Source organism: Spinacia oleracea, chromosome 4, assembly GCF_020520425.1.
Source record: "Spinacia oleracea cultivar Varoflay chromosome 4, BTI_SOV_V1, whole genome shotgun sequence".
NCBI lineage: Eukaryota > Viridiplantae > Streptophyta > Magnoliopsida > Caryophyllales > Amaranthaceae > Spinacia > Spinacia oleracea.
Genome location: NC_079490.1, coordinates 187,858,403 through 187,870,209, shown reverse-complemented (window position 1 = coordinate 187,870,209; position 11,807 = coordinate 187,858,403). Strand labels below are relative to the sequence as shown.

Below are 11,807 nucleotides of genomic sequence, written 5' to 3'. Positions count from 1 at the left end.
TCGGCCCGTCGTGCCTAAGGATAATTTGACTAAATTTAACGTGCTTTGTCGTGCCGGGTCGAGTCGTGCCGTGCCTTGTCGTGCTTTTTCCAAAAAAGTAAGGCCCAGGCCTGGCCCACGACTTCGTGCCCGTGCCGGGCCGGGTCGGGCTTCGAGCCGGGCCGGCCCACAACCATCTTTAGGGTGAGGACGTCAGCGGGTGGGACTACCTATGATCAACTTTAATCAATATGGAGACTTTGTGGCCCAAATTATGATTATAAAGCTAACCTTCTTCATAACTATTGGGCCGGAGTATTAGCCAAGATCATAAATAGAAAATGCTTGGGTACAGGCGTGCAGCCCAAAATTTAGTCATAAATTAACTATTGGCCAAAAAAGGTTAACCACTTGATTGAGCACCTTAAAGAGGTCTACTCAACCAAAAATGTATCCTTTGATAACAAGGGCACAAGGGTATGCGGCTATGTCCAAATTGGGTACACCTTGAAGTAGACCCATACCAGAAATCTAAGGGTTGTTTTTCGCTAATTTTTTAGAATTTAAAATGAGAAAATAAAATAAAAATTAGGAAATTTTGGTATTTACTACCTTTAAAATACACCAGTTTTGTATTTACTACCTTATGAAATTTTTATTTTAAATTACTACCTTAAACTTCCATTTTTTTTTTATTTACTACCACTTTACAGTTTTCTCATTTTAAAATTAAGATATCTCTTTCGTTTCTTAATCATTTAAAGTGATTCAAAGTTCATTATTTTCCTTTTTCTATAGGGATTCCATTGAGAACGTCATTTCAAAAAAAATCATTTGATAATTCATAAATATTTTAATATTTTACAAATAATATTTAATTTGTTTAAACTTTTACGAAATGTTAAAAAGTAAGATCCCAATGGAATCCTTACACATAAATAAGAAGAATGAGTTTTGAATCACTTAAAATGATTAAGAAATGAAAGAGATATCTCCATTTTAAAATGAGAAAACTGTAAAATGGTAGTGAATACAAAAAAAATGGAACTGTAAAGTAGTAATTTAAAATAAAATTTTCATAAGGTAGTAAATACAAAAGTGGTGTATTTTTAAGGTAGTAAATACCAAAAAATCCTAAAAATTAACCTAAATCAAGGTATATTTATATGGCTACAAATTTTGTTTCTTATGAGTGTATAAAATAAATTATGATCATACATTTTGTAATAACCTCTCTACCTCTGATCTCACTTATAATTTGAAGGGCAAATTTATTCCACATGCATGATGAATGGACCGAAAAACGGAGTAAGTAGTATAATAATTAGGTAGGAGTAATACTTAAAGTGTTGTTTGGTTGATATGAAAAACAATGGAGAGTGTAACTTCCTAGGAAGTAAAATGTTGTAGTGTTGTTTAGTTTGCAAAAACAAGGGAAGTCACATTTCCTAAGAATTTCTATTTTCTCCAAAATGGAAGAAGTTGAATACCTAGGACTCCCGAAGTAAGTGATACTTCACATGGAGAAGTTACTTCCCATGTTCAACCAAACAATATTTCGTACTTCCTATATATGAAATGTAATTAACACATGGGAAATTATATGCAGCTCTCATACTACGTATCTATTATTAATAAAATAATGAAACGAAATAAATGTAAAATGATGGTGGCAATGGGTAGAACTTAAAAAAACACAGAGAGTATCTATTTCAGAATGAATGTTTAGATGTAGGATATAGTACGTAGTATGAAACTCTTAATCCATCTAACATAATATCATATGCAGCGTCCCCCGTTTAAAAATTGTGATTTGTACGCGGTTCAATTAGGCCCTTTTTACTCTCAATCCATCTAACATAAAATCATATGCGCGTTCTCCGTTTAAAAATTGTGATTTGTACGTGGTTCAATTAGGCCCTAAAAGGAGGAAATCGAAATTGGAGAAGAATTTGAAGTGATATTGTTGTGAATCCAAATATAATGAAGATTCTATGGATTTTGGCTCCTAAAGAGCATGAATGGGCAGTCATTAGACTCCATACAAATCAATTGTTAGTTGCATCAAAATCAATGATAGATGTATATATATAAGAGGTCAATATTCGTTTAGGCATTTGTGGTGAAAAACTGAGAATAGTGATTTGTATTAATGCATATCACTATATATATTATTCATAACGATTCATCATGAATATCAATGGTCTTGCTGCCTGCCAAAAGAGAAGCCTATGGTCTCATTTTGACTCCAAACTAGTTTTTGGGCCCGGGTGATGCCTCGGGTTAGTACATTAATGACATTCACATATACTTATGTATAATTTTTTTTCCAATTGTAACATCAAACATCTAATAGCTTAGTGGTAAAAGTTTTAATGTTTAAACTCAAGGTCAAGGGTTCAAACCTTATGCAAAACATCTTTGACATTTTTATGTACATGGAGCGAACGATGACTCATGAGCAGAGTGCCACGTGTCACGTAAAATTTCTTATAAACGCCTTTTAACGATGACTCGTGAGCAGAGTGCCACGTGCCAGTCCCCTCCCAATTGTTGTTGCGGGGGATCGAACACGAGTTCTCCCTACCAAGTTCAGCCCCAATCACCACTGAACCAACAGGCAATTGGTGAGACCACTGAACCAACCAGCAGTTTTAGCATTTGGGGCTTGGTGAAACCAACTTAATTAACTAGCTTCTGAGCCCGTTCAATGAACGGGTAATTATATAGTGGTTGTTAAGCGGTCTTTTAAAGTGCTAACTTTGTTGAGAGATTGTGATTTCAGTGGGTGGAAAGTTGAAAAAACATACAAATTAGATGGTGGATTTAATATCGAGTGTTAAGGAGGGAGATGAGGTGAAAAAAACTATATGAATTAAATGGTGCATTGATTTTGAATGAGGAAGATGAATTGTGATGTTAAAGTTGTAAAATAATTTGTGAAACAAACAACAAAAGGAAAAATTGAAATAAAAAATAAATTAATGGAGAAGAGATGGGATGACACATGCCATCTAATAAATCATGATCTTCCTTTTTAAATACTAGGTATTGATTACGTTGCGGTGCTAATAAGAAGGGTTTTGTTTTTGTATTAAATTTATATATTATAAAAAAAAGGCTAATCTTGGATGTACGACTTGTTAACATTATATTTAACATTTGAATCAAATTAGTGTTTAATCACGTCACCTCATACGTCAGAACCTCTTAACTTTACTGTGGCTGGTCAATAGCTCCTCACGGGAAAATAATTGCACAGATTGGCAATGTATCTTGCAAGGGTTGCAACAAGAACTCTTGCAAGAGTCGCACACGTATATTAGCAATCTTGCAAGACTTGCAATAATATTAATTGCACTACGTATATTGGTTTTACTATAATTCCGTACAAAAAGGCGAAATTAAAATTAGTTATTTATACTCCCTCTGTTCCATAGTACTCATTTGACATTTTGCATGTGAATTAAGAAATTTGGAAAATGTCTATTAATGTTGTATTTTACTACAGGGTAATATAAAAAGAGTTTTTTTTTTTAATGTAAAGAACAAAATGTGACACTCGAAATGAAATACGTAAAGAACAAAAGAAGACCGGGGGTATCGTATTCCTATTTCCAAGAATGCTAAAAAATGAGGAGTCTGAATCTTCTAGAGTTGTATCTAAACCATACATTTTAAAATCAATGATTCATATTGATAAGAAAAAAAAGTATGATTTAGATACAACTCTAGAGGATCCAAAACTCAGTGACAAGGACGCAAGATGCTGACTGGGTGAACAGGAAAATTTAGATACATGGCCGGCGCTGGGGCGGCGCGACCGGGGCGACGGCACAGGGGGCCTCCCCATAAAAAGGGCCCCCAAATTAGGATAAATGCGGTTTAAGTTTATTTTAGTCTCATAGAATGGCTAACGGAGTGATGGTAAGAATTAATGTGTTGTACACAAGGGGCACGGGTTCGATCCCTGGAAGGAAACTTCAGGGACTAATTTTTCACTTTTTTAAATTAAAATTGTTTGTCAGACTTTAACAGCTGTACCCCATAAAGTTTATCGTTAAAAAAACTTCTAAAATTACACCTAGTCAAATTTAGAACGTTTCTATCTCTCCTCTTCCAACATCTATTTTGCCTCATTTCAATTATGCCATATATATATATGCTTCCATAGTTAGTTTCATTTATCCTCAACTTTAAATGTTCGGATTTTTCATGAAATGCCCCTGAGGTTTGCGTTAATGCACCAAATACCCCTGATGTTTCCAGAATGCACCAAATACCCCCGAGGTTTAAAACAATATCATCAAATACCCTTATTGACTGTTTTCCGTCTATTCTGTTAACTTTTCCGTTAACTTAACTCTAATTTTTTTTTTCTATTTCCCTTTTCTTTCTTCTCTTCCTTTCTCTTTCTTTTTCTTTATTCTTTCCTCTTCCCATGTAAGTCTCTCTCCTCTTCTTCACCATTACCATTATATGAGAATCACCCCCACCATCACCACCACCGCTACCCTCTTCCACTATTCACCATTGAAGTTGCTTCTTCATAGAGGCCCAATTATCAACCTCATCAGCCCTCGAAATCTCATCTTTTCTGTCTCCTATCATCATCGAACCCACGACGTTGGTTTCTCCGACATTGGCTTCTCCGATAAGCTCTAGGTGTTTGTTCTGGCGGAGGTCGGGGTGGCTGGATTTTCTCTCTCCTTCTTGAAGTCTCGATCTCCCAGCCGTGAATACGCAATCCTCGCCGCCCATCGGTCAAAGCTTCTCCGCCGGCGAATTTGATCTCTTTCTCGTCGATCTCCACCTCCATTGCTATTTCTGTTCCCGGTGTGATTTGGGGAAGAACTGTGACTTTCAAGTCCTCTCCTTCTTCTTGTTCGGCTGCCCAAGAGTCGACACCACCCCAAGGATTCGGTGACCCAAGAATCGACACCACCCCCAACGCCCAAGAGCCACCATCTCCTTCAAATCTACAGACCAGGTTTTGGTGATTGGGTAATATCAATTAAATCGTTTATGAGGGATTTGGAGAGTTGGGTATTATTTGAATTCAATTGATTTCAGAAGAATTGGGGCAAAATCACAACATCAATCAATAATAATCTGAAGAGGATTATAAAAGCTTTAGAATTTTGAAGATGAAGAACAACTTCCATGGATGTGAGAGAAATTAAGAGTGAAGGCCAATGGAAAGGAGGAGAGAAAAGGGCAGCCATGGTGCTGCTGCCGTTGAAGATCCAAAGAAAAGAGGAAAAGGGAATTGGGTTTTAAAAAAAAAAAAAATAGTAGTTAATTTTTTTGGGGTTTAAATAATATAATTAAGGGTTAATATTAGGATTAGTAGAGATAATGGTTGAGTAAGGACAAAAAAATAAATTCACGATAACGGAGACTTAACGGAATGGACGAAAAATGCTCATTAAGGGTATTTTGTGTTATTGTTTTAAACCTCAGGGGTATTTGGTGCATTCTGGAAACATTAGGGGTATTTGGTGCATTAACGCAAACCTCAGGGGCATTTCATGAAAAATCCGTTAAATGTTTAATTTCTCAAATTCAAAACTCTAAATCAACAAACTCAATGTTTAATCTAAAATATATGAAGTTTAAATTTATTTTGTTCATTATATTCTATTTGAGAATATTTGAATTGTTATTCTAGTAATTTGAGAAATTTTATTTTATTTGAACTATGTCGTAAAGGCTAAATGGGTTCGCTTTGATACTATGTCGTAAAGGCTAAATGGGTTCGCTTTGATACTATGTCGTAAAGGCTAAATGGGTTCGCTTTGATATCAATTGACAGTGACATTTTGAAAGAAGTTGAAGTTGAAAGTTTATCTACGTGGACCTCGACTTTTTTTTACTCAAAAATAATTTTGAAATCTTATTTTTCATTGGCCGAAACCATTAAATTTTCTACGCGGTGCTCGAATATTGTATTAGTGTTTGATTTTGGATTGAATTATTTTTAGATTAGTGTTTAATTTTGGATGAATTTTATTTTTTAGATTAATGTTTTAATTTGGATGAATTTTATTTTAGATTTATTTTTTAATTATTAGAGTGTTTGATTTTGTATGGAGTTGTATGTATTAACAATTAATTAATCAAAATGTCTACGTGGCACCTAATTAATTATCTACATGGCACTCGATTTTTTTTTAATTCAAAAATAAATTAGAATTCTTATTTTTCATTGGCCGAAACCAATAATAATCCTAGGTGGCGCTCTAATATTTCAGCAAATATGCCTCCTTTATATATATATTAGATTGTATAGACAATTTTGAGAGATTTTGTATTGTGTTATTACATGTTTCTACGTATGCATTTAAACAAATATTAAGGGGGTCGGCAAAATTATCTGAAAATTCAAAACTCGATCGTATATTCGGTCTATAAAATAGGGTGGTCCAAACAAATATAGGTATCGAAACAGATGTTGATGTTTGCTCCAAAAAATTGGATACTTGGTATTATTACAGATCGATATTATTCTAAAAGCAACGGGTAACTGATCTTGATAAGCTTTTTTTCTTCTCTTTTCCATCTTAAATATTTTGTTGAAACCCTAAAAAGCTAAAATAGTATTCCTTAGTAATGGCATTATGATTTGAATAAATGATAATTTTCTCTTATTTTTCCATCAACACTTGACAAAATCTGATTTTATTTTACTTAATGGAAAAATTCTTTTTCATAAATTAGTGTAGAACGAAAAAATAAACAAATTATTTATTAACATCCGTGCTATAAGACCCAATATATATAATCTAGTGAACCCAGTACACTTAACAGTTAACACCAATCTAATCAGGTCTATTACTCAAATATAAAGTTTTGGCAAATTCTCCAAGTAATTAATTTTATTTAATTTAAATGAAAATACAATTTTCTTTTGAGAAAGAGGGAGTGACAGAATCAGTGACATGAGCCTACTTGTTTACACCTCCAATTCTTCTAAAGTCTCAGGCTTTATATATACTCATAATAACCATAGCCGAGTTTCATCATCCATTTTCTCTCTCCTCAAATCTCCCAAATCAATCTCAATTTTCAATAACCCTAACCCTAACCCTAACCCTAATTTTGACAGACCAATTTCATTTTTATCATTACCCCCAAAAATGGCTACTTGTGTTCATACATCTAGGGCAGAACCCACCAAAAATTGCGATTCAGACAGATCTCAATCTGATCATAACCATTATAGATACATGAATTACTGCCGACCCAGTTTCTCTGATCTTGTTCCCTGCGCACCCATTTCCCAGATTAATCAGAAACCTGTTAATTCGAAGGAATTTGTTGCAGATTCCGAGGATGATTTATGGTCAAAAATGGTGAAAGAGGCGAAATCTGATGTTGAGCAAGAGCCGATTTTGTCAAATTTCTATTACAATTCGATTCTGTCTCATAAATGCTTTGAGAAGGCCTTGGCTAATCATTTAGCAGCGAAATTGAGCTTTTCAAGCTTGAATTCAAACACCCTTTTTGATCTTTTTCTTAGTGTGCTTATCGAAAACAGAGAAATCATGAAGGATGTTAAAGAGGATTTACGAGCTGTTCGGGAACGCGACCCGGCTTGTATAAGCTATGTTCAATGTTTCTTGAACTTCAAAGGGTTTTTAGCTTGTCAAGCTCATAGAATTGGGCATAAGTTATGGTCACAAGGGAGGAAAATCCTAGCGTTAATGATACAAAACAGAGTATCAGAGGTTTTCGCAGTGGATATCCACCCAGGAGCGAAGATCGGGCGGGGAATATTGTTTGATCATGCTACTGGGGTTGTGATTGGTGAAACTGCTGTTATTGGGAACAATGTTTCAATTTTACACAATGTGACTTTAGGGGGTACTGGTAAAACTTGTGGGGATAGACACCCGAAAATAGGAGATGGGGTGTTAATTGGGGCTGGAACTTGTGTTTTAGGGAATGTTAAGATTGGGGATGGTGCAAAAATTGGGGCTGGTTCTGTAGTTTTAAAGGAAGTTCCACCAAGAACTACTGCTGTTGGTAACCCTGCAAGACTAATTGGGGGTAAAGAAAACCCGATTCGACTCGATAAGATCCCGAGTTTCACCATGGATCATACTTCTCATATAACTCAGTGGTTTGATGTCCCTATGTTTTAGTGATGATGATGATGATGATGATGATGATGATGATGATACAGAAGCTCATATTTGTATGCTATCCTATGTTTTAGTGATGATGATGATGATGATGATGATGATAGAGAAGCTCATATTTGTATGCTATCCTAGTTCCTTTTGTTCTGCATTTGGTAATAAGATTACATTAGTTGTACTTGTAGTACCCTATAAGAGTGTAAGCTTGTAAAAACTTGTCAACTTTGGACCTTTTGGTGCATTACTTGCTTTGATTTTCTCTCACTCAGAATTTAAATCTGCATAAATCCGAAGTGTCTTAGACAACTATAATTGTGCTATGTAAATATGTTGAGTATTAATTACTCCATCTGTCCCTTAATACTCGCACCGTTTTGACTTTTTGTACTATTCACATAATTCACTTTGACACTATTTTATTTATAGTATATGAAAACAAATATTCGTATATAATATATTGTTGGCTTCATCTTAATATATATTTTCAAAATATTAATATTTTATAAGTTTTTATAATATGTAGTTAAAGATATTGGTGATCAAAATTATGCATTGGCAAGCGTGTCAAGTCAAAACGGTGCGAGTATTAAGGGACGGAGGGAGTATTCTTTTGAAATTAGGTCTGATCAGATCTTATTAGGTCAATCAGGTCCAATAAATCAGGTATTATAAAGCGAAGAGAATGCAATAAATCAGGTATTATAAAGCGAAGAGAATGCACTCTTAGATTATCCAGACTATCGTTAGTAGAGTTGTTGGACTGGTTTAGTTATAGAATTCTCTGAGTGGGTTTTGATGACCTATTGTGATAAAAAGAAAGTGAGCAAGTTTAGCATAAATAAAAAGAATGTTTAGCATATATGTAGTTAAACAGTTTCCAATCTGCTTTTTGTAGGGGTGTAAATGAGCCGAATCGGTCAATAAACTACTTGGGTTCGGGCTCGTTTAAAGCTTGTTCATGTTTGTTCATTTATTAAACGAGCCGAGCTTGAACAACTTTTGAAGCTCGCTTAATAAACGAGCTTGAACATGAACATAGGTATGCTCGTTCATTTAAGTTCATGAACAACTCGTTCATTTATGTTCATGAACAACTCGTTCATTTATGTTCGTGAACAAGTTTGTCTACTTATGTTATGTATCATATTTTACCATATATACGTTTTTCAAATATAAATAAAAATCATGTTTTTGACTTTTGAAATCTATAATAGAATAAAAATATTTTGAAATAAAATTTTAATTGCTAAATTAGTGCTCTTTGACTCTTTCTAAATTATTAGTTTGTTTATCAAATAAAGTAATGTAGTTTAATCTTTATTATTAGATATGATTATAATTTATTAGATTTTCAAATGGTTATACTCTAAAGCTCGTTTAAGAAAGCTCGTTCATGAAAAAAGCTTGTTTATAAACTCGGCTCGATTAATAAATGAGCCGTTCACGAACAGTTCGCGAACACAAAATCTTTTAAACGAACCGAGCTTGAACAGATTTTTGAGCTCGATTAAAAGCTCGGGCTCGGACTCGAACTCGCATAAGTTAAATGAACATGAACATAACATGGTAAAGCTCGGCTCGACTCGGCTCGTTTGCACCCTAGTTTTTTGTATGCATGTTGTGGGTGGTGGGGTCTAAAGCATATTCTTGAGTTGAAACTAGACCAAATGAGATTGATGCTTTTTAGTTTGGATGGCAGAAAGTGAAGGATCAAAATTCAAAACGGGTGGCTTTCCCCTGTCTGAATTGAGTAGTGTAGATGAACTGGATTTAGTGGATTGGGAATTTGGGATGCAGGGTGTTGTACTGTTGTGCAACTGAAATGATTAGTTTGTTTTTCAAAATTCATTGGCTGACGATTCGACACCTCGATTTGGTTTGAGTTTGGTTTCGGTTCGATTTCAACTAGCGCTACAAATATGTCAAAAAATAGACAAAAAGTTATTATAATTATAATTTCTACAATTGCTCATGTCGGCTTGAATGGGTTCGGTTCATGATAGGTTTGAGTTTCTCTCAATGACTTCAGGTCATAAATTCCCAACTTATAACAAATCTCATACAAAATACAACAATCGCTTTGTTCTCATCAAGTCAGGATATGAGGAGTTCCTAAGTCTATATATATATGCTACAAAAAATATTATTGAATGAAATATAAATTGAACGATGATATTTAATTATTGAGGCAGGATACGAGGAGTTCCTAAGTCTAATATTTATATGCTACAAATAATATTATTGAATTAAATATAAATTGAGCGATGATGATAAATTTTTGCAAAGATGTCATTTTTAAATTAAGTGATGAGAGAGGATATAAAAAATATAACAGAATGCCATGACCTTTAGACAATGTGGCCTATGGTGGTTCTATGGTTGTTTCGTACTAGCTATTCCAAGTGCCAGCATAACATGACACAACTCTCATATCATATTGTTTTTTTTTGGGTGCAAATGAGCCACAAGGGCGGGGATGAGAATCGATCTCAGGATCACCTGGAACCGGGATGGAAGTTCTAACCAACTGAGCTATATATCATATTGTTTTTTTTTTGGTGCAAATGAGCCACCAGGGCGGGGATGAGAATCGATTCCAGGATCACCTGGAACCGGGATGGAAGCTCTAACCAACTGAGCTATCATATTGTGTCAATGCAACTCGTGTCACTAATTAGTTTTCTTAATCTCTCAAGTAGTGTTTGTTGTGCCACTCAACACAACAACAAGATCCGGTAACTTACAACCTTAATTTAAACAGTTACTTATTTACTTTACGTTCTTAATCACACGAGGTTAATTTGGATTATATGAAAACTGATTTCACTTAAAGAAATTGCCAAAAGGCATGTAATGATCAATCAATCTTTTTCTGAGGAAAAGCAGAACTTGAATTGTGTCCATCAAACATAGATGACAAAATTTGTTTGATTTGGTGACCTTAACATTTTAAAATTAGATAAGGAGATTATATTGTAATTATGTTGCCATTGTAAGGCAAATGTGATGTTGAGTTGTTCTAATTGTTGACGGTGACCTTAGAATCTATGGTTTTCTTTTCTACTATACCATGCGTGTCACTTTAAAGAACAAAGTCACCTTATGTAACATTCATCATACAAAAGTCTTTTACTACGTAGGACTTAATTAATATCAGTTTATGCTAAGGTTCCATTTCGCCATACTATCACATACTCCCTCCGTCTCGGAATATTTGACCTGTTTTTCTTATCGGGTCGTCCCTTAATATTTGACCTGTTTCTAAAAATGGAAATATTCTAACAATATTATATTATTTCTCACTCCATCCCTATTAACCCACCTACCCCTACTCCATACAAAAAATAATTAAAAATTGAACCCCTACTCTCCCCCAACCCCACCTCTTAACCCACCTCCCACTAACTACATTAAAATAATACCCCACTATCAACTACTACCTATTAAATTAAATAAGTCAATTCAAGTCCCTTAAACTCTGTGCCGGTCAAACAGGGTCGAGTATTCCGGGACGGAGGGAGTACCACTTACTACAAGTATTGGAGTACACATCAATACCTAGTATTTAAAAACATAACCATCTCCATTTCAATGACACATAAGAGCATCCACAATGGTAAGCTAATTTGACAATTAGCTTATTCTGCCACATAAGATTTCAAGCTATTTTATTGTCTAGCTAAT

At 34.5% G+C, this 11,807-nt stretch overlaps 1 protein-coding gene across 1 annotated transcript; it reads left to right on the top strand.

Moving 5' to 3' along the window:
- Positions 1-6,943: 6,943 nt before the first annotated feature.
- Positions 6,944-8,387, top strand: LOC110780023 (serine acetyltransferase 1, chloroplastic). Its single transcript, XM_021984454.2, has one exon. The coding sequence runs from the start codon at positions 7,119-7,121 to the stop codon at positions 8,124-8,126; it is 1,008 nt and encodes a 335-aa protein (XP_021840146.1). The 5' UTR covers positions 6,944-7,118; the 3' UTR covers positions 8,127-8,387.
- Positions 8,388-11,807: the final 3,420 nt, after the last annotated feature.

Coding starts and splice junctions, on each gene's coding strand:
- LOC110780023 (XM_021984454.2), top strand. CDS start 7,119: ATGGCTACTTGTGTTCATACATCTAGGGCAGAACCCACCAAAAATTGC.